Below are 26,876 nucleotides of genomic sequence, written 5' to 3' on the forward strand. Positions count from 1 at the left end.
GACACATGGTTTAGGTTGATCTATTCAAAGGTTATAGGGTAGAACCGGTTTTATAAATAAAATTGACAGTAAACATGATATTGCTATAGCCTGTTTCTTTTGAAAACATGTCCTGTAATAAATGTTTATAGACCTTTCTGAAAGACTCTCACGATTTTCAACAGAAAAAGGGTGGCTAAAGGAAGGGGTGTTAAAATAACAATATATCTTATACTTTTCGGCGAAAATTTGAGCTCACTAGTGACTGAATCGCTGGTAAAAAATGTGCATTATCATCAACACTGACAAACCTTTGTTTGCCTTATATGGCTATTGTTATAAATGTGCACAGAGGATCTTACCACAAGCAAATGACCAATGAATGAATAGCAACGTTTACATGTTAACATTTTACTTCGAACACGTAGTTAATCTATGTTAATGTTAATGGACTGCAAAAAAAAAAAAATGTTCTTACGAACAAAATACAAAGATAAGAAACTATGAAAGATGTTACGGGCGTTTTTAATTCATTGTTAAATGGAAAAAATGTTTAATTAATAAAATCTAGTTTGTGTCTAGTTCAGAACACCAGCACTTCAAGGGTAAGGAAAACGAGCAGCATCTCTTATGCATTTAAATGGACAAAACTTTGTTTACGTTCGTGATCACGAGTTCGGCCAGGGAATTCACCTGGCAATTGTATTCACTGATAGTACAACAAAGGAATTAATACAGACGCAAATCGCTTTTGCAGTATGACTTTCAGAAACCTAGACTTCCGCTGTTTATTTAACAAATGGATTTTTTCACATTATGAACATGAAAATAATATTTTTAAAAATGCTTTTCATTTCCATAAGATTTTCCTTTTTTTCAAGCGTAAAATTACTGTAGTATTCGTAGTAACCCACAATGCAATACTCATTCAGCTGATTGGTCAGTTAAAATCATGCTGGTGCCTCATTTGCTTATCTGACGCCAAAAATATAGTCCTGGTTCCCATGCAAAAATATTTGTCCAAAAAGAAATTTTAATTCGTGATTGACTGCAGAAAATTGTATCATACTAAGAGAATACTTATTTAAGTTTGAATGAATGTAAAAGAGATCGATTGATTGAAGTACATTTCTACAGACACTATCAGCTGATAAGGGTGGTGAAAACTGAAACGCAACATAACTTTTCTGTTTACCATGCCTCCACGTGCTAGTCACTTCCTAGCTTCGTTTCCGTGAATAATTTACCCTATCTCGCTGAAGTCTCGCTAACTCTCACCAGAGCCACTGCCAGAGCTACTCTGAACTCATCGGGTTTTATTATTTGCAGAACACCGAAAAATAAAAGGTTCCAAACACATTAGTAGGGGTGATACAGTAAGACTTAAAACCATACAGTATTAAAACACGCTGTTAAAAAAAGTGCCAGGACATACTTTTTTGCTTTGTAATTTGTCATATCCATTTATATTTTGAAGTTACTGGCAATTAAAATCACTTACTTGTAAGTGTCAATTTGTTATAAGCATGTTGTCTATAACCATGTTTTACTGTAATTATCATTAATTAAGAAAAATAAATCATCAATCAAGTTTATGCCCTATTTAATGATACATTTAGTCACAACAGTATGGTATAAAACATTTATACTTCACACTAGCCACCAGGAAAAAGCTCAGACAAACCCACAAAAATCGTACACAATGTAATCCAAGGGATCCAAAATATTATAGTGTACTAGTTCTTTTTGTCAATTATCTTGATTGTCAAATGTGAATTTTTGAAACTTGAGAAAATAAATGTACAAATGATCTTCTGGATTAGTGCTTCATTTCCACACTGGGACAGGAATTAAAAGGTACACACTTTAGCGAAATACAGTACTGAGTTATCTACCCTGACACAGTGCAATCTTCCTAACAATTCACATGCACTCCATCTAAACGACAGAAATAACAGTAATATCAATCCATAAAAATATTTGAATTCAAACCAAACTATTCTGCATGAATAAGTTTCCAAATAAAAATTAGTAACACCATCATGCTGTACATGTAATATGTACATGTATTATTAAATAGCACATTCAAAATTAATGTTCAACAAACATACACACTGATAACAATACAGTACTGTTTTGTCATGAGGTTAGTAGCTTACTCTTATCTTTGTGCTATAAACAAAAAAATGATCTGAATTACCTGGCACAAACTCTACTTTAAATTGAGCCTTTATAATTCTTGCAACACAAGACATCTATATTCGCACTAACAGTAACTAACACACCCCCACCCCTCCTAATACATAATACATTAGTACATAACTGGCTATCTTAAGGAAGAATAAAAGACAAATTTGGTATAAATGTATTTCATACATACAGAAATTATGGGAATCAATTCTGACTTAAATTTCATGTAATACTCAGAGATATGTAAATAAAGATTTTAATGAACATTATTATTAATCAAAGTTCTAAGAAAATATTTCACACTTCCTCGTGTCAGGAAAATGACAGTACATGTACCATGAAAATCGTAATCTCGTGATGCCACTTTGTTCAGACACCAGAGAATCAGAAGCTGCTATAGATATCACAGTCTTTATATCGATGCCCTTCGTTGGTTTATTTTACAGTCTCTCTATGAGTATGGCCGATGCCCCTCCCCCTCCATTACAGATCCCTGCCATCCCCTTCTGGCCGGGTTTCAGACTATGGACCATGTGACCAGTGATTCGGGCTCCTGACATCCTAATATAGAACACATTATTTGATTAACATATTCTATACTGTAAAACTTGTCTATTCGGAACATAACTTGATTCAAAGAGCTTTCCAGATGTGACAACATTTAAAACATTTGAAATAACAACTTGGGACTCAAAGTTTGCATTAGGAAAGATCCTGGAATACAAAACATCCAGAGAGACAAGTTTCACTGTATTCGTTTCTTAAGATCAGTAACTTTGCTGCTTTATGAATTGTACATCAAACTGTCTCTTAAGGACGTTCAATCCTGAGATTTTGAGAGTATTTTGGTCAGGTCCTTTATTTCTAAAATTCTGCATCATTTATAAGTTCTTACATTAAATCTGAATTCTACAGTGCAAATTTAACTATATTCAATGGAAAAAACCGCGATTAAATTCCATTCAAGTAGAATTAAGCTAGGAACTATATTTCATGGCGGAAGGTTTTTTAGACGAAAATGATCAGTTTTTCCATTTTGAACTATAACAGTACTGTTAATTTTCGATTCCTATTTTTCCATCCTGGTTGCACACAGAGCTGTTTTTTGCAGTGAAATGTGTTATTATGCTGGTTCTGAAATATCTATTCAATTATTACTTATGAATTCTATCAACAAAGTGTGACAAATATAGTAAATATATTCTGAAAATCCAGGAAAAAATTGAGCCAATTTTAACGTAAAATTGACACTTTTTTAGTAATATCTGAAAATTTACATCATATACCCCCATTTTTGATGTTCTTTTCTAAATATTCAAGATAAATTTGACCTATTTGCTTCAAATGAGAAAAAGTTTAAGACTTTAAAATAATTTTCTTGTTAATTCAATGCCAGAAAAATCACTTTTTATTAGTGCAGAAAGGTCAAATAATTGATTATGCAAAGAAATTTTAAACTTTTTCTTAGTCACAATCTTTAAGTGTCTTTTTTAAAACAAACTAAGAGTTCATTTTGTTTCATGCTATAATTGGATAAAAATATTGGAGGGAAAACGTCAAAAAATTAATTTTTAACTAAGACACATATTTCAGTGCAATAAGGTCATATTTAATGTACTGTAGCGCCAAAAGAAGCACATTTACCCCCATTTTTTGATTTGAATTTTAATTAAGATATGTACGTAGAAACTAAAAATATACTTGGCAAAAAAAGTTTAAGACTTTAAATATCAGGTTCGAACGTCGTTAAGAATTTCATATGTACATTGGCTTACAAATGTATCTATGAAGACTACAGTAACTGCCTCAAACAGGATAAACTCAAAACTGAATTTTCTTCTTCTAATTTGCTAATATTTTCTATCTTTAATGATGATGAACTGACTTACCCGATGGGATGACCGATGCTGACCGCGCCTCCGTGGATGTTGACCTTGTTCATGTCAATGTCCAGATCTTTAACATTAGCCAATACAACTACACTGAAGGCCTCATTGATCTCCCACATATCTATATCCTCCTTCTTCACACCTGTCATCTCCAGCACCTGAAGAGGGAACCAATGGTATTATAGTATGTACAATAACAGACTGAGGGAACCAATCATATTGTAGAATGTACAATAAAGAGGGAACCAATGATATTGTATAATAAAAGAGGGAACCAATCATATTGTAGTATGTACAACAAAAGAAGGAACCAATCATAATGTAGAATGTACAGTTAAAGAGGGAACCAATCATATTGTAGTTTGTACGATTAAAGAGAGAACCAATCTTAAAGAGGGAACCAATCATATTGTAGTTTGTACGATTAAAGAGAGAACCAATCTTTCTGTAGAATGTAAAATTATGAATCTGCATGGTTTTCTTTGACTTTTAAAGGTGCGCCCTCAAGTTTTGGCATACCTTAGGAATGGCTAGTGCTGGAGCAGTTGGAAAATCTATTGGATGTCTGGCTGCATCAGCAAAACCTGTGAAATATTAATGTTAGATCAGCCTTTAAATTGAATTTCGAGTGAGCTTTATCAATTTGAAGACTTTTTCATTGTTGTTAAATGCAACTTACATGTATATCATTACTGTACCTGGATTGTGTCATTATGAATCAGAGAAGCTGACTATTATCTCTTTTCTGTATGAAGAAAGCCTTAACATAACAAGTTATTTTGATACTTTTTTTACCGTCCACCTTGTCTCCAATTTATCTTGTCTTACCCAGTATCCTGGCTAGAGGAGTGACCCCCAGCCTGTTAGCTGCTGTAGCAGTCATAAGGACCAGGGCACAGGCTCCGTCATTTAGTGTGCTGGCATTGGCAGCAGTAACTGTGCCTGTTATACAAAGAACAAACAGATTATCTCATTGAGAATTTATTTGTAACATTTCATGTAGACTTCTTTTGAATTTATGAATTCATTCACTGATTGTGAATTTCTTCTTAACATTTTATTCTGACCTTTTATAATATAAGTACATTGTACACTAAAGAGGCTGGGTGGTCGTGGCCATTTTTAACCTATTTTTATCTCCTTTAGAAGAAGAGCTCCATATAAAAATAAACAAAAATGAAACTTTAAAACTAATATGTATGAAATTTTTCTTTGTCAAATGATAGTTGACAGCTAAAGATATCATATCTAAAAATTTAAGTTATATCTGGTGGTTAATTTTTTGTTAATTTGTTGACCCCCCAGCCTCCTTAAAAGCAAAATGACAGAGTTATTCCCCCTCGAAACACGTACACAATTAAAAGACTGAAATCTGCCTACAATTGTGGCAAAGTAAAGGTTTATTTTAGTTGAAAACATACCATCTTTTTGGAATACTGCTCTCAAAGACGCAAATTTGTCAAAGTTAACCTTTTTGTACTCTTCATCTTCAGTCACCACCTTTGGATCTCCTGAAAAGGGAAAATAATTAAGGTATACCTTTTTGAACTTTTGTATCTAGTAAAAGGCATTCAAAGCAAAGAATGTCTTTTTCATACAAAGAGAGCTCAGAAATATTCAGAAATTCTTCAGTTTTGTATGTATATTTAATATTATGTTTTATTGTCAAATCATGAATAGATATTAAAGATGTGATAAACCCGTTACTGGGTAGACCTTTCTTCTGGGGTATCTCTACAGGCGTGATTTCCCGCTGGAATACCCCCTCCTGAGCGGCGGCCTGACTCAGTTTATAACTACGGATAGCATACTCATCCTGTTCCTGTCTGGAGATGCTATATTTAGAAGCTGTGTTCTCTGCACAGTTACCCTAGAAAGTAACACATACTGGTTTTTATGTTCATCAGTTATTAATTTGTAATTGTAAACAGCATGCATAAAAAATGCTATACTTACTCTCATAATACTCTCAGTATTCAACATAAACTTTTGAAAAGTAATTTGCTTCAAATATGATCAACAAAGCATCAATAGTATTGAAGGTTATTATTTTTGTAAATGCACATGGAAGAAAACCTACCATGTGACAATGATCATAAGCATCTGTCAACCCATCAAAGACAATGCCATCCTGTTAATAAGAGAGATAGTTTTACTTCAAAATATTCTAAAAAAAAATATACATGTTTAATACAAATGTACAGCTATGTAAACTAATGAAATTGTAACTTTTGAAACATTTATATGTCATAAACATCATTTTACACACTGTCTATGCGAGTCTTCCTTTGAGTATCTTACTTTCAGCTCTACTTTGCCGTAAGGTGTGGCCCCTCTTGCCATGTAGTAGGGGACATTAGACATACTCTCCATCCCTCCTGCCACCATCACTTCCTGTAAAATAATTAACAGGTGTGTTCAACAGGTGTTTAACATGTAACTCATCTAATGATCAAGGGACACTGAAAGTCTAGACAATTTTAACTGTCCCTAAATGTTAATTGATAGAACCTGAGAAAACACAATGAGAAGTCAGACAAGTTTTGAAACTAGAAAAAGTATTCCTCATAAAGCGAAAGTTTCAATTTGCTATTTAATTTTATGAACAGTTGTTCATAGGGTCATTTTTTTCTCAAGTTCATCTTCTGTAATTAAATTGTTCCTGCTTCTTTCAAATGACAGGGAGTACTGTAAACCAACTATTATTCGCATCATCTTTTATTCGCAATTCTTCTATTTGAAACCAATCCGCAACAACTAATTTTCGCGACTGAGGAAACATCTAAACAAAATTATTGGTTCATAGCAATTAATATTCGTGATTTACAGTTGTTTGCGGAACTTATAACCATTTCTCGCACGCAAATGAAAGTTGGTTTACAATAGTCAGAAAATATAAATACACTGACCTGATGTCCACACATGAGGTTCTGGGCTGCTAACATGATGGACTTCATCCCTGAGGCACACACCTTGTTCACAGATGAAGTGGGCACAGACAGAGGGAGGCCTACAGAACAACAAGACATTGTAATCAAAAAGGTTTATAACTATTTTCTCAGTAGCTTACAACAAAATTCTTAAATATAGAATTTGCAGTTTAGAGCTAAGTAGACAAAAAGATGTCTTTGATTTTTAGGAATGTGATTTCAAGATTATGTGTAAATTGTAAGACCTGTATAAATTTGACACGATCATTACCTGCTCCCAGTGTGGCCTGTCTACAAGGCGCCTGTCCCTCCATAGCTGTACAAACATTTCCCATGTATACTTCATCCACATCCTCTTTCTTAATACCTATAACACAGGAAAGAAATGTTAAAAGAAATCTTGTTATAATGCTATAGTGACAGATATTTAAACATTTTGTTTGTTAACTTAGTTTCTTAGTAGTCCAGAACTCAAGACAGACTAGATCACCCTGGAACTTGTAAAGATGATTTGAAGTGGTCAGAGTTCCTTCAATAACTTTTATATAAAAGATAGTGCCAGGTCATACTTTGCCAAAGTCAGTAACTGAGAGAGAGACAGACAGACAGACAGACAGATTGAGAGAGAGAGAGAGACAGACAGACAGACAGAGAGAGGGAGAGACAGACAGAGAGAGAGAGGGAGACAGACAGACAGCTAGACAGACAGACAGAGAGAGAGACAGACAGACAGACAGACAGACAGACAGACAGAGACAGACAGACAGACAGAGAGGGAGAGACAGACAGACAGACAGACAGAGAGACAGACAGACAGACAGAGAGAGACAGACAGACAGACAGACAGACAGACAGACAGACAGACAGACAGACAGACAGACAGACAGACAGACAGACAGACAGACAGACAGACAGACAGACAGACAGACAGACAGACAGACAGACAGACAGACAGACAGACAGACAGACAGACAGAGAGGGAGAGACAGACAGACAGACAGGGAGAGGGAGGGAGGTCCTAGACAAGTAGGACAAGTTTTAACACCCCTATTACCTGCTCTGTTGATGGCCTCCTCTATAGCGACAGAACCTAACTGAGGGGCCTTTAGCTGCGACAGAGAACTCTGAAACGAACCAATCGGAGTCCTCACAGCACTGGCAATAACCACCTCCTGTTAATTACGAATTACATAGTAAGTGTAACGTTCTGATTTCACAAGTACAACATTTTAGGGTGTGGGTTATGAGAATCATACAAATCTCTGTCCAATTTTAATACATAAGGCTTATTTTTAAAATTTAATTAATATTTGAAAAAGATGAAACAATTATTAAAGAATTAATAGTCCCAACACATAAATTTCAGGTTTTAAAAAGTTATACTTACATGAAGAACACTAACTTTGCTGAAATGTCTACATAATACTCCAATCTTCTTGACCTGAAATACAACTTAAAGGTTTTATTATTCTAAAATTTAGAATTCCACACTAGTTTGTCTTCCTTCAGTATAATTGTAATGGTTTAATTGGGTCATGGAATTACAAGGATTTTCCACTACCCCGTGTAGGGCCGAATATGGGCCCCATTCCCAATTGCAAAACCACTCCATTTTTCCCAAAAATGAACTGCCTATGTTCAATTTTCTAAAAAAAGAACTCAAGAAGGTAACCTGAACATAATTCACAAAATACAAACATGTTTAAGTTTGGAAATTTGAATGAAATGAACAAAATTTTGAAGAATCTTGGGTAAAACTTTATTATAATGATCAATTCTCTGATTCATAGTTCTGAATAACTAAGTAAAAGATCAATTTTTATTCATCTTAAGTATTTATTTCTTGAAAAACATCATACAATAAAATTTCCCAAGAAGTGATAAATTGTCGTAAAATTCCCAATTCGAAGGGCCTGGGCCCAATTCCCAAAAGTGAGTGGAAAATCCCTACGGATATCGGCCTGGATAGCTTAGTCAATTAAATAAGAGCACCTGACTAGTGATGCAGGGGTCCCGGGTTCAATTCCCAGTCCAGCCATACATTTTAACTTTCCTGTTACATAATAAATAACTTAATTACTGCACAAATATCTGAGATATAAACAAGATGTTTTCAGACAAGTAATATCTCCAGTTCTCTGCAAATTTTGACCTTGAAAACTGTTATAATACTGTCATATACATTGTTTAAAAAGTTGGGTTACAAAAACAATAGAGACACTAGCTACACTAATTTACATGGTAGAAATAGTACTCATACGAGGTGATAGGTCGAAGAGCACCTGCTCAACAGATTCTTCATCTGATTGGTGCTAGCGGACACACACCCTTTTCATTTTTAAAGTAAGATCAGTGCAAACACAGCAATTAACATTATAATGTAAGTCTATATAGACACATTTCTTCAAAATAAACATGTAAATCAGAATTGTAAGTAAAATTACATAATTACATGTGGATTTCTCCATAGGATGTTGAGACCCATTTTTCTCCTTTCACTTTTGATACAAATAATACGACAGCCTTTTCGTGCCACTTTCTTATAGCAGATGAAAATGGAAAAGTTGATTAAGAAAATCACTGCTTCAGACTTTGAAAATCACTTGAATTATGTCGAATGTTCGTAAAAATTAGTAAATATGCCTCTGGTCTTACGAATAACGGATAACATTTAGTTTCACAAATCGTTCTTGTTTCTATTTTATGACACGTATACCTTACCGTAATTTAGCCTTTAAAAAAAAGTGAAGGTCAACCTCTTTTAATCCAAAGCTAGCTTTTGTAAAAATATTTATCGCATAATAATTCTTTAATCTCCCGAACTATATTGCTGACTGTGAGATATTAGAAACAGGCAGGGGTTTCAACACGACAGAATTCACATGAAACGTTTTAGTCTCGATTTTACAGACTGGAATTCAGTAAGAATTATCGCATGTACTGATGTAGATTGAAGTTTTAAAATTATTTTTGCAGTAACTAATGACAACTGCATAGATATAAATTAAATTATGAGCCGAGTCGGTTGTTTGTGTAGTATATTTTCTGACTCTGAATTGCGGAAATGTAAAATGTGTTCAACAGTTACAGGTTCCCTGTAGGAGGTTGGAGGGGGACAAAGTGAAAGTAGACGTTGCAGCAGCAGGATGCCACACAAAGGTTGACTATATACTGAGGGACATAGAGCAAGGAATGGTGAACGCATGGAAGTCTGTGTTTCCTGACGCCTATAAAAATGTTCAAGTAAGTCAAACTTTGTCTTCTGTAATTGTAATTTATTGGGTCACATGAAAATGATTTATCTGTTCCGGCCGGCCACTGGAGCCCACTTGGCCAATGTTCAGTCGATAGGAACCCCTTGGACTGGGCCCTTTATATACGATGGAATCTACCTTTACATACATATATATACATGTAGATACATGTAGGGTACAGTAACAATATTATGTAAATTTTCATCAAGATTATATTGTTATAACATAATTTTAAATTTTTTTAGCTCACCTGAGGTGAAAGCTCAAGTGAGCTTTTCTGATCAACTGAATGTCTGTTGTCTGTCTGTCTGTCCGCCAGTCTGTAAACTTTTCACATTTTCATTTTCTTCTCATTAGAATCACTGGGCCAATTTCAAACTTTGATACAAAGCATCTGTACTGACTATCATCAAGTAAGTTCATAGAGAAGTTAACTCCCTTTGTAAATGCACATCCTTTATTTAGTTCCAGTGACAGGAACATGATGTAAGATGGTATGACATATGATGTGATGTGATTTACAACTTAGAAGTTTTCTCTCATGGAAAAGTTGAAACAAACATGATAAATCAGCACAGTGACTAGTAAACACTGGTAAACAATTTCTACAGTTGTAAAAATCTCGTGCTCCCGCGAAAATTATAATATTGGAACTAAATCCGGAAAAATCTAACACTCAAACTAAATCCGGAAAAAAGGTTTCGTACAATGTTAAATTTGCTGTAACAGCATCCATGGGTGAAGGGGAATTTGAATTATTAAAATGAAGGACCAAGTCCCCTTCCAAGGGGGGAAAATCAAGAAAAGACAAAAATTTTCCAAATCATGACCCCTGGGGGTCACAGTTTATATTCCAGTTGGGAGGATCTGTTTAAGATCAGCTAGAATAGCCAAAGTTGCTCAGGTGAGCGATTTGGCCCATGGGTCTCTACACTTTGATTTTTGAGCATTAAAATTGCTTTGGTATTATCAAATTTTATCTTTTTTTTTTTTTTTGGTAACAGATTTCCTGTGGTGATATTTTTAATGAGGCCCCTGCTGCCCATGCCTTAGTAAGAGTATATTTTTATATTTCTTCTGCATTCTCTAATAGTAGCTGTTCACATTTAAGCAGCAGCTTTGAATTATTGAAAAATTAGTTTAAATTAAGAATTTTTTTCATTTAATGGTATCAGTGACAAATTGAAATACATAGTTATTGACAATACTACTCTTATTTATTTGAGGTGTCCTCAACAAATAGTTTTGGTTTTATGGACATAGGAATTGACATGGTGTACTCCAGGCACTTTGGATGGCAAATGTAAGTCATAAATTACTGGGGGTAACATTTTTTTCCTATAAACAAAAACACTGTATTCAGAAAAAAATACCAATGTTAAACAAAAATGCACATGCCTTTAGAAACATATAAAGAGAAAGAAAGAGACAGATCTAGAACTAACAGAATTATATTAAGGACTCACTACGGAAAATGTCAGACAAAATCCAGTCTCTTATTCCCCTGGATCCAGTGGTTAATAGACCCCTCACCAAAGTATAAAAAGTTCTTGGGGGATTGAGGGAGGGGGTATGTATGGCATATATATTATCCATAATACACAAATCACATACATTTAAATATCATACCCAGATTATATAATCATGCTTATTTTATATTTTCTATACATCTTTCTGTATGAGTTGGTATGTTGTAATTCACAGGCAGGAACGCTTACAAAAAGTAATTCGAGAAGAGCATGATGGTGAACTTTTAGTTGTAAGTTTATAAGTTTTATGTCGTGTACACGTTTCCTGTTTTAAAAGAGACAGAGGGCAAGGCTTATGACAAGGGTGATAACTCTTGTCATACTCCAAAGTCTATTGTTTATACTATAGTAAACAGGTATTCTATATAAGCTTTTGACACAACCTATCTATAATGAACTCTCTCTCCTTCTAATGTCCACATGCATTTCACTTTAATGTTTGACCAATTTTTATCATTCACATCTAAAATCAGAGTGTGGTGAACACAATGTAACATACAGGGTGTTTCAGAAAACATGCAACCATTTACTTTCCCCACCATATTGATATGCAAACAGGAACATATGAAAGTGTTATATAAAATTATGCTAAAAGGGCTAAAGTTTTTATCAATATCAAAAAATTTAGAAAATTATTACCATTTTAATTAATTATGACGTCATATTTGACATCACTGAAAAAAGCGAGTTCAACATTTTTAATGTTGAATTCATCAGGAATTCCGATTCTGCTTAATCAGAGCATATCACCAGTTCATTTGATTACAGTAATGCATGAAAATAAGGTTTACAGAATGCAAAGAACTTACTTATAGCAATATAAAGTGGAAGTTGTATAAATATGTTCAATTTTGTAGCTAATGGAATAGTTAAACTTGATCAAAGAAAAATGGGGGGGGGGAGAGATTAAAAAAAAATTAGAACACTTGAAAACATTTTGAATGTTACTAAAGAGGCATTGTTCCAGAGACTCACATGAAATCCTTTTGAAAAATAACTGAGTTTGTGAACAAATTGAGTGAGTAAAGTGTAGATCAGATGCTGAAATACGTTTTGAATCTTAAACCTTGGACTTGGTAGAACAAATGTTAGCAGGACAATTCAACTCTTTCAAATCCATTAAACTGGGCTCCACACTCACCTGACCTAACACCCCTTGAGTTTTACCTGTGGGGATATTTAATGGTCAAAGTGTTTACCCCCCCACCCCCACCCCACCCCACTCCCCCCCCCCCCCCCAAAAAAAAAAAAAAAAAAAAAAAAAAAAGAAGAGAGAAAAGAACCCAAAAATAGTTTGAAAAATGAAACCTAATTCATTTCCAATAGACTCTTTGTAATAGAATGAGAACTTTCTTCCATCGGATAGATTTTATTCTTTCAGCAAAAATGACGCCATTTAGCGCATATTTTTTTAACTAAGTGAAATTTTACAAGTTTCTTTTTTCTTTTGTAATTCACTATCTATTTGCTGTATTAACTTTATTTTAATAAGAATAAATCTTGAAGTTGTGACTTTTAATTAGATATATTGGTGCATGGTAATGATCGAAACACCAGTAAAATCTAATCAATCAAAATGGTTGCATGTTTTCTGAAACACCCTGTACTTGGTACTGACAGTGTCACTGTTCATAATCATAATATGTAGTTTAAATACAAAATGTTTGAATCACCAAGCTGGACTGAATCCATTCCTAGTTGTGAATTGTTTGCCTTCAGTTTTGAAAAGGACTGTAGTTACTGTACATACATGTATATGAAATTATCAAAATTGCTAGTATCATTTTATGCCCCCGTAATCGAATATTTAGGAGTACCATATAAAGTTTTTAGCTCACCTGAGCCGAAGGCTCAAGTGAGCTTTTCTGATCAAAATTTGTCCGTTGTCTGTCGTCGTCGTTGTCAGCGTCGTCGGCGTCGGCGTAAACTTTTCACATTTTCATCTTCTTCTCAAGAACCACTGGGCCAATTTCAACCAAACTTGGCACAAAGTATCCTTGGGTGAAGGGGAATCAAGTTTGTTCAAATGAAGGGCCACGCCCCCTTCCAAGGGGAGATAATTATGAATTTGTGAAAAATTTATGGCATTTTTAAAAAATCTTCTTCTCCAGAACCGCTGGGCCAGGAAAGATGAAACTCATGTGGAAGCATCCTCAGGTAGTGTAAATTCAAGTTTGTTCAAATCATGACCCCCGGGGCAAGGGTGGGGCCAAAATGGCCGACCCAAGTTTTACATAGGAATACATAGGAAAAATCTTTAAAAATCTTCTTCTCCAGTACCACTGGGCCAGGAAAGATGAAACTCATGTGGAAGCATCCTCAGGTAGTGTGGATTCAAGTTTGTTCAAATCATGACCCCCGGGGCTAGGGTGGGGCCAAAATGGCCGACCCAAGTTTTACATAGGAATATATAGGAAAAATCTTTAAAAATCTTTTTCTCCAGAACCACTGGGCCAGGAAAGATGAAACTCATGTGGAATCATCCTCAGGTAGAGCAGATTTAAGTTTGTTCAAATCATGACCCCCCGGGGCAAAGGTGGGGCCAAAATGGCCGACCCTAGTTTTACATAGGAATATATAGGAAAAATCTTTAAAAAAATATTTTTCTTCAGAACCACTGGACCAGGAAAGATGAAACTCATGTGGAAGCATCCTCAGGTAGTGTGGATTCAAGTTTGTTCAAATCATGACCCCCGGGGCTAGGGTGGGGCCAAAATGGCTGACCCAAGTTTTACATAGGAATATATAGGAAAAATCTTTAAAAATCTTTTTCTCCAGAACCACTGGGCCAGGAAAGATGAAACTCATGTGGAATCATCCTCAGGTAGAGCAGATTTAAGTTTGTTCAAATCGTGACCCCCCGGGGCAAAGGTGGGGCCAAAATGGCCGACCCAAGTTTTACATAGGGATATATAGGGAAACCTTTTAAAATCTTCTTTTCAAGTACTTCAGAGCTATGATTTGTGATATTTATATGGAATCATCCTCAGGTAGTGTAGATTCTAGTTTGTTCAAATGATGAACGCCTGGAGGGGGGGTGGAGTAAATTCAAGCCTGATGTGCTCAGGTGAGCGCTGTGGCCCCTGGGCCTCTTGTTCCCCCATCCATCCATTTGTCTGCATGTTTTTCCACATAAACTCTAACCTTGCCCTTAACTTTTGATTGGATGGGGCTACAGCTTTCATATTTCACAGGTGTATTTCTTGTGACAAGACCTTTCTTTGGGTACCACCAAATTTGACCTTCTGACATTGACTTTGGAGTTTGATACACTTTAAGATTACGACACTTTAACCTTGGCCAAAACTTTTGAACAGTAGGTGCTAGGGCTTTTAGACTCTACATTTGCATTCATTGTGACAAGACCTTTTGATGAGAACCAGGTTATAAATATTTTTGACCTTGACCTTTGAGGTTTTTTTTCAGACTCACTTTTAGAAAACTTTAAACTTGGCCATAACTTTTGAACATTTAGCATTTAGGGCTTTCATACAGATTCCTGTATTCTTTGTGACAAGACCTTTCTTTGGATACTAACAATTTTGATCTTTTGACCTTGACCTTTGGAGTTTGACTTGCATATGAGAAACTTCAATCCTTGGCATAAGCTGCCATACAGGGGCATAAGTGTTTCACAAACACATCTTGTTTTATTTTATCCACTAAAATCAAATAACTTTAAAAACTTTAACTGGGTATGGTAAATCATGAATTATCATTTTAAGCAATTGAAAATGCAGGTAGTCATTGTTTCACTTTCGTACAATTGGTTTTTGTTCACTACTTTCACTAAAATATAGGATTAAGGATTTAGACTGTCTGTCTGTTACACTATGGTTTCCATATGATACCTCAAAAAGTTTTTGTGTTTTAGCAATAAAACCCTTAAGAAAACTTGTGTGGAGGTTTTGAGGTAATAAGGTAGAGGTCAAAAATTAATACTGCAGTATATTTCATGAAAGGCTTTTCATTGATACGTTAAATTTTTTTTTAGATTTTGCATACACTTTATTTTTAAAATATCATAACTCCCTATGACTAAAGGAATATTGCTTTGAAGTCAAAAGGTTGAGGTTGTCTTACCAGTGCTGCATTCAAGATCATAGCAGAAAGTCTAGCTCCTAGGCAAAATACTTGTTCAAGATGCTTCAGGCTAGCATTCAGTTAAAAATGGAATCTCTTCGTAGAGCTCTGTAGCTACACTACACTTATATTGTGAGGAGGAGATTATTCTTTGTATTATGATAAAGCTGGACACGATTCGTAAAAGGAATGTGTCCGCCATTTTTGTTCGGAGAATCGCTATATACCTGCAGACCCCTATATAAAGGGCAGGACTTTGTCATGTCTCAGTGTAATCAGTAGACTGTGTAGACGGACGTATGCTATACAATACTTGGTAGCGACAATGTCACAATAATAATGTATACTTCATCTAATGCGGGAAAGTAAGATACCAAAGAAACTTACAATTATAGTTGCACAGGTCAGTGCAGCATACAAACAAACACAGATACATGCACTCATAACTGCAATAAAATGTAAACAAAGGAAATGCAAGATTACCAGCACGAACACGGGTCGCCATTCCATGCCGATACCAGTGACAATAAAGCAGTCAGGTGTGATGAATCTGAAGAATATCCCCTGGTGTTGATGTATCATAGACAGAAATATTGAAAATGGCGTATGCCTATTTATGAGTTGTGTTCAGCTTTAACTATTATTTGTTATTCTTGTTAATAGAAGACTTACCGTTATGTCTTGATTTCAGGGGCAAGCTGTAATTATTCCAGCCTATGATGAGCAGGTGCCCCCTAAAGAGGAGGATCTAAAGGGGTGTAATGAGGAAATCCCCATCAAGTACCTGATTTCAGCCCCAGCCATGAGGGTGTCCCAGTGTGTAGAAAAAACAGTGAATGCGTATTTGGCATTTAGAGCTGTCATTTTAGCAGGTAAATCTTATTAGTAATTTTACTTAACCCTATGTCAAGTGATAGGAAATTTATCTAAATATTAATTTTGACTGATAAAACTATGTATATAATATGTAATTGTACATTGGATACCATATATGAGGGTTGTTTGAAAACTAAGTTTGTGGATTTCTGTCATATCTTTTTTATTTGATGTCATATGTTATCCAAATTTGGTATGAATAATTTAACAATAAATTCAAATGATTTGTATGAATTTTTATTAAATATCATGATTTATTCAAATCTTATCTAAGATTTAAAAAATGCAAAAATCGGGTCGCAGAGCAGGTCAAAATTTAGTAAGTTACAAACAATACACTAAATAATGTCTGTAGTCATATTCTCAGTGAAAATGGAACAAAAACAAAAAGCAACCTTAAGAAATTCAAATTAAGAATTGTCACATCGATTTGTATTCCAAATTATGGCTTGATATTTTGCTTTGTTGAAAAGAAATCAACTTGAGAAGATAGGTAGATCGTGTTGAAAATTACAAAAACGATGTTTTAGAACGTCACGGAGCAGCAGATAATGATGCAATTTTGTGTTTTACTCAGGAAAAATCTTGAATAAACTCTTAAAATGCTGGAGGAATAAAAATAATATGTCACAAGCGAGTTGTGCATATGTGAACAGATAGTACAGGCAGTATTTGAGTGACAAAGACTCTGTATCGGATGAGGACAATCTGTGAAGAAACCGTTTCACTGTAAAAATCTGAACAAAAACTTTAAAAAGTTGGAACGTCAGGGAAAAACATAGGCGCTTCAGAATTGCTTATCCTGTGAATGCTGAGTTAAGTAATGAAAGAAATTAAAACCTCAACAAGAAAATTATACATCGAGAACAATTGTTAAAAAATAAATGTCAATTATTAGAAAAAAGTTTTTAATGAGTGGAAATTGGATAACACTGTGTGAAATGTATAAGGATAGTTTGTTTTTTTTTTTAAGACATTCTTGACGCTAAGTTTTGACGTTACATTGCCGTTAAGTGTGCTCCATGGGTACAAAACATGTTGAATTTAAAATTAAATAAATTGATTTCTGTGAAATCGAATGGAATGAAACTTCACACATCAACAAAACAAATATTTTTGCATATTATATTGTGCTTATTTCAAATTTCTAGTGAGTAATATAATGAAGATTGACAGCATCCACGAAATTTTTGAACAACCCTCATATATCTGATTTACCAAATGCTAACTATCTGTACAGAACATTTTATTGAATACCAGGTAGTCCTTATTAATATTTTAAGATTAGGTATTTTATTAAAAAAAAAGATGTTTGAACTATTTATAGTACAGAAACACAATAAGAAGAACCCTGATGACAAGATTTTCAGTGTGCTGTGTCCAGGTATGGGGACCACGTTAGGAATGATGGATCATCAGTACAAACAATGTGCACAACGGGTATGTATCTGTATAAAGGGAGGGTACTCTTGTCATTCTGTTATTTTGCTATTTTGTCTGATTGTACAATAAAGGACAATGCAAAAGAGAATGTTAAGATATAAGATGTTACTGGCTGGATTTTGCAGAAAAGTTGACCTTTAACAAAGGGAATTAGACTTTTGCTTTAGGCTCATGGGCCACAAGGCTAACCTGAACACTAAGGTGACATGAAGCACTTTATATACTTTAAACATGGATAAACATGTTAACTATTTCAACTTCTTCTCTGGAATCACAGAACCAATTCCAACCACTATGTTAGGATGCCTTCACATATGTTTTATCTTTTCTGCCTCAATGGTTTCTTAAAAGAAAATTTTAAATGAATCCATTTTATTTTCACTAATGCATAACTATAATTTCTCCATGAAAGAGGTTAGGACCTTTAATTTGAATAAAGTTGAATTGATTCTCTTCACCAGAGTTTGATTGAAATTAGGTCTTTGGTTTTATAGAAGATGATAATAAAAAGTTTACAATGATGATGATGGTGATGCCAGCAATCTTAGACAATGGATAAAATTTTCCATTTTGATTCTTTGGCTCAGATGGGAAAAAATGCTCTCCTAAAGAACACCAGGGCCAAGGAAAGTGCACCTGTAGTGAGCCCTTAAATCACATCAAAATTTAAAATAACTACTGGGGTTTATGATGAAAAAAATCTTTGATGAAATACTGCATGCAGGGTGAATATTAAATGGGAACGCATTTTCTCCAGTAAATGTATATAGTTGTCATGCAAATCCTGCCTTAAAGGTAAAAAAAAAGAACTAAGAAACAGTTACTGATACTTGTTATCATATGAAATGATTTCTTTTTTAGATGTGTTTGGCTTATGAGACACATGAACTGAAGCTTCCAGAACACAGGTTTAGAGTGTGTCCAGAGAGTCTGTGGTCCATGAACATTGATCAGACAAAGATGGTGGAGGTGATTCAGCTCTATATAGATTCTCTGTCTTGATTAAATCAGCTTAAAACTGTTATTAGCTCACCTGAGCCAAATGTTTTGTTGTATAAAATGAATCATACTGTGTAACCAAATTCTCTTAATTGTTTGACAAACAGTGCATGGTCATGTTTGTAGAATAAAAACTTGACTTGCTGTTTGTCTCAATCTGATTCAATTCATAACTCTAATCAGATCCAATAATTTTGATTTTTAGAAGCTTTCTTGATTTCAATTTTTATGGGTCATGTGGCATGTGAATAACTGAATTTTTTTTAATCAACAGATTGCAGATGAACATGATGCATCACCATTGCCAGATTCTAACCAAGCTTTTAAATATTGACATCTAGAAGATAAAATATGGATACAACTATAAAGAAACAATAAATATCTATTCAGTGGCAAAAAAAACAATATCTGACCAAATTATACATGCCCAGAAGCAAAAAGTATATTTTTTGTTAAAATTTTCTTTAAGGAACTGACATCATCAATAATTATTTAACATAGTTCTGAGCAAGTATTATAATTTATGTGATATATTATGTGAAATAGTAACAGCTTTCATTCTTAGAGATATTTTAGTACCTTGATTTGGTTTGGTACGTATATTTGATTATTTGTCTAGAATAGTTCTTTTAACAAAAACAATGAGTTACCTCCCTTTAGCACATTTTTAATGAACATTCATTGTTAATGCTTTATTTTATTGTGAGTACTGTTATTATGCTTGTAAATTCTATAGTAATAACTGCCACCTGAACTGTGAATTCTCATAATTCAGAAATTATCTTGGAATACACTACATTTTAAGTCTTGGGCATCAATGTTTGTTGATTATTAAGCAAAGTTTTATTGGTTCTTGGGGACAATTTTGTGGGTAATTCCTGTATACAGAAGGTCCAATAAATCGATACATTGATGAAATAATCATGTGTGGAAATGTAAATTATTGGGTAGGGTGACCACAAAATCCAGGAACATTGATTAGCCCACAAACAATGATGATTCTACATGTGATAAAAATAATGTTGATAAATTAATTCTTATTGAACTCCATACACTATTACTCATTGAATCAGAATTATTTGATGATGTTCATTTTAGACTTACCTTAAGCAAGTTACCAGTATCAAGAAATTTAAACTGAAATTAACTAAAGTTAGCCCACTTTGCAACATTTTATACTTGTAGATGTATAACGTGATGATTCAAAATACATGTGTAATTTCATATTTGAAAATGGATTGTTTGATGACTATCACCCCCAAAATAAAGCTTTGTTTTTACTACATGTATTTGTTTTCTCTTTGTTTATCATGATGTTGTTTCTTAAAGGGTGGAGGAATATGAGGTAATATTTTACAAAGAAATCCCCATGTTTACCATGTATACCTCTCTGTTCCACTACATTTCTGGGTACTAGCTCTATAATAGGAAAAATACTTAGCACAGAAGAGGCAAATATGACATGAGAATTACCTGCCCTGAAACAAACTCACAATGCTTGGTAAAGGATACAGAATTCTGAAGTGTGCAGTTCTTTTTCAGACCTTGACTGTAATGAAGAGATCATAGACACTCATGTTGGTGTCATTTCGAAAAATATTAATTAATACCAGGTTAAAACTTTAGTGGATTTACTTGAAATTTTCATGCGAATCAAAATAACGATAAAAAAAAGCAACTGACTTATAGGCGAGTATAAATCACTGCTTGTCTGCTTGCATGTCTTTCCCTCCACCTGCATGTCTGTCCCTGCAAACTTCTCCGGGCTATATCTTATTTATGGAGAAACTCTGAATTAATTAAAGCTCGATCAATCATTATGTTTACTATATAGTAGTACAGAGATTGTTAATGTGTCCTGACATTGACCAAAGGTCATTGCAGAAAGATGAAGGTGACTGGCTGAAAAATTATTAAATTCTTCATTCATTATTAAATTTTGCATGTCACTCAGTTGTAAGAGAGAATCACTTGGAGCTTATGCTAAGGTATAATGGAAGACAGACATCTCGGCCCAATGACACCTTGACCCGTGAAGGTTGACGGGTCGGTCCAAAATTATTGACACGTTGGCTGAGGGGTCGGTATATTAATATACATAGCTTATGAGTACAATGATTGTTTTAATACATACCAAGCAGCTAGGGTGTGGTGTGAAAGCATCCTAGGGTACTGTATATTCTAAATTGTTCAATTCATGACCCCCATGGAGGATGGGACCAAAATAGATCGATATTACAAGGAGGAATCTGAAGAAGAGAGCAGGGCCAGCCACTCAGGTTAGTGATGAGCCCATGGGCCTCTTGTATACCTAGCCATTATTTTTCACATATTTAAATTAGAATAAATTTGAGTGAATTTTTAAAAAAAAAAATAAACATTGTGGTTATCCTTGAAATAAATAAGTCAAATTAGCATTTTTCACACACACAAAAAAAATGCACGAAACAGTTTAGTACCGAGTTGTCTAGCACCCGTTTACGTTGTTGTCATTGTTGCTGTGTGATTAAAATAGAGTTTCAAATAAAGTTGGAAATGATGTCATACCTATATATTTATCTTGACAATTAAGGTAGTGTAAATGTAACTATTTTTTCACTCTTCACGTAAAGATAAAATGAATCAGCAGGCACAGGCCCCTTCGGAAAAATCAGAAGAGGACAAAGTGAAAGTAGAGGATGCCGCTGCAGAATGTCCAGTTGTCTACATATTGAGAGACATAGAACAAGGAATGGTCAATGCCTGGAAGTCTACCTTCCCTAGCTCGTATAAAAATGTTCAAGTAAGTTAGTTATTTGTTACTATACTGATTTGATATTAACCCCCCCCCCCTAAAAAAAAAGTCTATGCATGATTTTTGAATTACGAAAAAGAATTCTCATATATGTAATATTCCCACACTTTATCAGATTAAGTAATGAAGTTTTTGATTGCATTTAATATTAATTAATCTATTTTCTTATTGACAGATTTCCTGTGGTGATATTTTTAAAGACGCCCCAGCTGCTCATGCCATAGTTAGTATAATCCTCTGACCTATTAGATTATCCTCACTAAGATAATAGTGATAAGATTGACATATTTATTGTCTTAATGTACTTGTATGTCTAACCAACAGCCATGCATGTAGTCAGAGGTCTGTATAGATCACCCTAGCTTGATGGAATGATCTATCATTAAAATGATAATGTCAGGACATTACCATATTCTAAAATTACTGTAAACCAACTATTATTCGCATCATCTTTTATTTGCAATTCGTCAGTTTGAAATCAATCTGCGACGATTAATTTTCATGAATAAGGAAATTAACATTTTCTACAAAAACAATTTAAGCAAACTAAATGGTTCGTGGTGATTAATATTCTCAACTTGAAGTAGGTTGCAAAACTCCCCAGTATATCTCACATGTGAATAAAAGTTGGTTCACAGTATTTTGTTTCAATCTGTTGTATCAACTTCAGGTGTCCCCTGCCAATAGTTTTGGTTTTATGGATGGAGGAATTGACATGGTGTACTCCAGGCACTTTGGGTGGCAAATGTAAGTCATTTTTCAAAAATATTTCTACATTTGATTTTTAATTGCTGTGAGAAAAGTATATACACCATTTTATGAGAAAACATTGAGACATTAGTGTTACCCTGTATCTGCCTCTGTCACTCACTATGCATTAATGACTTGATCATTTATGTTTTATCTGAGTTTTAAAGTAAAAGTTCATTTAACAAGATGTGTTTGTGAAACACTATGCACCAGGCGGCAACAAAGTTCGAAAAAGCTATTTTTAGCATACTGTAGATTCCTAAATATACGCGTGGAATTAATTATCGCGTAATTTCGCGAGAAGCACCAAACACTAAATGAAATTACTCGCCTTTATTTTTATGGTGCTGAAATCTATGAAAAATCTCTTGACCAACTGTCCATTCGCGAATTATTACTGTAGACGTACTTTTTTCCACGGGGTCATAATTCCGCGGAATCTCAATTTCAGTTTAATACGCGGGTAGAAAATTACGCGGATTTCTCAGACTGTCACTTTATGCCTTACATTTACATTAAGTACGCTTCGACAAATTTCCGCGGAAAATTTGTAACCGCGTACATAGCGTAAATTAATACCACGCGGAAAAAAGTAATTCTACAGTATTCCCGCGATTTGACGTTGAAGAGCCCATTCGCGGAAATAAGTACTCGCGAAAAATAAGGAATCTACAGTATAGGTCAGTCAAGGTCACAAGGACATTGACCTTGGTGTCATTTGAAAGAACTTAATTAGTGGAGTATGCAAACCAAACATGAAATCTCTATCTTCAATGGTATAAAGTAATGGCAAAAGTTTGAAAAAGCTATATTTAGCATATAGGTCACAATCAAGGTCACAAGGTCATTGACCTTGGTGTCATTTGAAAGAACTCAATTAGTGGAGTATGCATACCAAATATGAAGTCTCTATCTCTCATGGTTCAAAAGTTATGGCGAAGGTTAAAGTTGACAACAGACAGATAAGCAGACAAACAGATAAACAGACAAACAGACAGGACAAAAACAATATACGCCCAGGATCTATCGATCCAGGCACATAAAAATTGATTAAGTTGCTTAAAAAGTATTTTCCTTCGGGCTGAACTTTTTTAAAATAAGATTTCATTTTTTGCACTTGAGAATTTAAAGAATTCAGATTCTTTGTCAGCATCAGCTGCTGCAGTATGTCTGTATTTTATTCTCCTTTAATCCAAATCACATTCATTCAGTAATTTATGTTATCAATTATAATTTCATATTTCATAGGCAGGAACGCTTACAGAAAGTAATTCGAGAAGAACATGATGGAGAAATTTTAGTTGTAAGTTTGTTATTTTATGATGTGTCATACGTATGCAAGTCTTTTAGATAAAAAATATCTAAGTCTTGAAAAACTTAATTGTTTCACAATATCAAGGTTCCCATATTTTTACATCTCAGTTGGTGTTGTCCTGTAATAAAAAAGAGTTGTTCCTACATGTATTTTGTCTTGATTTCAGGGACATGCTGTAATTATTCCAGCATATGCTGAGCAGGTGCCCCCTAAAGAGGAGGATCTAAAGGGGTGTAATGAGGAAATCCCCATTAAATACCTGATATCAGCCCCAACTATGAGGGTACCTCAGAGTGTAGAAAACACAGTGAATGCTTATTTGGCATTTAGAGCTGTCATATTAGCTGGTAAATATATAAAAATAATCTTAATTTTACTCAACTTTGTAAACAAAAGAGTCTTTCTTTTAATAACAGCAGATTAGTTATAAAGTAGTTACAAGGACATCATTAAGTGGAGCATCCCCTCCCAAAGAGAATATCAAGGAAGCATTTGACATCAGTCACCATATAAATTATGACACTTCAGTTTCACACAAAGGACAAACTAATTTTCCCACTCACAGACACACAAGCATGTTACTATATCTCATAATCCTCCAACTCTGCTTCAAGGGAATAATGAAGAATAATATGACAGGGACATTTTTGTGTTTGTTGATCCAGATTAGGGGTCCATGTATTTTGTATTATAATAATGGGGAATACATGCATATTCAATGTATAATATCTTTTTTTTAATTATTAATTATTGTGAAAATTTAAAAACAATACAAATATAACCCTTTACCTTTTCAACAGTAATTTACCTACAGTAATTTATCCTTTGAATAAAAATGTATTTTTTCTGGTGATATTTTCACTATTGAAATGGTGAAACTATAAAAACTGCAGCAAATCTCTATTTTCTCTACTCCACAAAGAGTGTTATAAAGAATATACTCAAATGGACTACTGTCTAAAACTCAAATAATTTCTATATCCATATCTAGCTACAAAATATTGGGTAATATATCCTCTTTTTATAATTACGGACCTTATGTGTAAATTTCGGTTAACTATTTGTTATTTAATTCATGTATTTTTGCAATCAAGTTTTTCTCAACATAATGTTAACTGAATTATTTATTACTAAAATGTTAAACTTTATTTTATAAACTGTTGATTAGTACAGAGACACAACGTGAGGAACCCCGGTAATGAGATCAGGAGTGTGCTGTGTCCAGGCCTAGGCACTGCTGTAGGAATGATGGATTACAGGCAATGTGCTCAACAGGTGTGTATAAACAGGGATCGACACTAACTTTTAAACCATAGTTGTCAGCAGGGCTAGTCATTTTGAATTTCAACTAGTTCTGTTCATGTATTAGTTGTCCAGCAGTCGAAGGCTGCTGGCCTAGTCGCGAAGCGATGAGGGTGGTAGGTGCGGGAGGGGGTTTCCCCCTCCTGCTGGTGGGGGTACGGGGGGCCTCCCCCGGAAAATTTTGAAAATAGAGATGCCAAATCCTGCATTCTGGCTGTATTTTGGGTAGAAATTATATGCCACTCTATGACTGTATCTTAGACATTCTTCTATTTGAAAAAGTCCACATATATAATCATTAAGGATATTTCAAATCACCTTTAAATTTTGACATACAAAAAAAAATAATAATTAATATTATGATGATAAAACGTTTGAAAAGAGATTTAATAATTATTAGATACATTGTGTGTAATTTATAATTATTTTTGTTGCTCTGAGTGAGTATTTAGTAAAATTCTTAGTAGCCCTGCAGGGCATGTTTGGTAGCCCAACCTCAATATTCAGTTGTCCCGGGCCTGCGGGCTACCGTTAGTGTCGAACCCTGATAAAGGGGCAAAACTCTTGTCATTTTATACTTCTGCCATTCTGTTTTAATTAATATCAGATTAATACAAAAGAAGTGCAATATATGACCGAAAAAGGAGGAATTTAGGGAGAGGGTGAAGAGATTTTATTCCTAGCAGGAGCTGGTTTACAAAATTCTTAAGTTTTTATGTTGATTACAAATGTTTTTATAAAATTCATTTATTTTAAAACGAAATAGAAAGAATAGATTTTAAATAACACTTCCAGCTGTCATGATAAAAATAATAATAAAAAAAAAAAAAAGCTACATATGTGAATGTTGATATATTGCAATTTAACTGACCATGCATAGCAATATTTAGACATATACTCTGACATACATATTTTGTGAAGGTGCATTTTGAAATGACGTGTCATGGGAGATTACCTGTATCATATCTAATGTGCACTAAGTGTTTTCAACAAGAACCTGTGAATAAAAAAACAATCAAATTCTGATCATGTAAGTTTGCTTTTCCAAAAGGAAATTATAAGAGAGTGCAAAATTTTATGAATGATTAATCATGCCATTCTTTTATCTTTACATTTTTGAGAACATCTTGAGCAAATTTTTAAGAGAGATGTTTTGTTTTTGAAATTGTCATGCAGACTATCGCCTTTGAAAGTCCAAACTTTTTTGGATGTCATGATTGTTGACCATAGACTGAGAATGAATTGTTACTTTTGACAGATGCGACTGGCTTATGAGACTTATGAACTGAAGCTTCCAGAACACAGATTTAGAGTGAGTCCAAAAAATCTGTGGTCCGTGAATATCGACCACGCAAAGATGATGGAAGTAAGTCAAATTGTATCTCACCTTAGTTAACTTTTCATGTGCTATTTATACCTCTGGCCTAAACACTGGATAAGGTTACATGCTACTGACTCTGTTAGTAATATTTACTGTAATCAAACAAGAAAAATCCGATAGACCAGACCAGATTTGAACCTGGGCCCCCTGAATTACTAGACA

General features: G+C 34.2%; 2 protein-coding genes across 2 annotated transcripts; one reads left to right on the plus strand and one right to left on the minus strand.

The window, feature by feature from the left end:
• Positions 1–1,565: 1,565 nt before the first annotated feature.
• On the minus strand, positions 1,566–9,516 carry LOC134234255 (acetyl-CoA acetyltransferase B, mitochondrial-like). Its single transcript, XM_062716306.1, has 13 exons — positions 9,441–9,516; positions 8,376–8,429; positions 8,043–8,160; positions 7,260–7,355; positions 6,968–7,068; positions 6,360–6,452; positions 6,139–6,189; positions 5,775–5,928; positions 5,480–5,569; positions 4,887–5,000; positions 4,578–4,642; positions 4,059–4,216; positions 1,566–2,730 (listed from the first exon to the last, which is right to left on the minus strand). Exons 1-13 carry the CDS (start codon positions 9,471–9,473, stop codon positions 2,610–2,612), a joined length of 1,248 nt encoding a protein of 415 aa, XP_062572290.1. The 5' UTR covers positions 9,474–9,516; the 3' UTR covers positions 1,566–2,609.
• Positions 9,517–9,670: 154 nt separating this feature from the next.
• Positions 9,671–26,711, plus strand: LOC134234254 (uncharacterized; the record flags this gene model as incomplete). The annotated part of the gene is made up of 16 exons (XM_062716305.1): positions 9,671–9,909; positions 10,073–10,231; positions 11,247–11,294; positions 11,469–11,545; positions 11,947–12,001; positions 16,546–16,726; positions 18,058–18,170; positions 19,035–19,142; positions 19,447–19,491; positions 21,769–21,954; positions 22,142–22,189; positions 22,637–22,713; positions 23,965–24,019; positions 24,198–24,378; positions 25,200–25,306; positions 26,592–26,711. Coding segments are annotated over exons 1-16 (1,599 nt in total), but the record flags the coding sequence as incomplete, so codon positions are not given.
• Between the last annotated feature and the right edge of the window lie 165 nt (positions 26,712–26,876).

This window comes from Saccostrea cucullata, unplaced genomic scaffold, assembly GCF_032062105.1.
Source record: "Saccostrea cucullata isolate Sc308-1 unplaced genomic scaffold, CSIRO_AGI_Scuc_v1 ctg4181, whole genome shotgun sequence".
Classification (NCBI taxonomy): Eukaryota; Metazoa; Mollusca; class Bivalvia; order Ostreida; family Ostreidae; genus Saccostrea; species Saccostrea cuccullata.

Coding starts and splice junctions, on each gene's coding strand:
- LOC134234255 (XM_062716306.1), bottom strand. CDS start 9,473: ATGGGTCTCAACATCCTATGGAGAAATCCACAT. Junction 6,453..6,967: donor ACCTCATGTGTGGACATCAG/GTCAGTGTATTT, acceptor ATTATTTTACAG/GAAGTGATGGTGGCAGGAGG. Junction 5,929..6,138: donor CTTATGATCATTGTCACATG/GTAGGTTTTCTT, acceptor GTTACTTTCTAG/GGTAACTGTGCAGAGAACAC.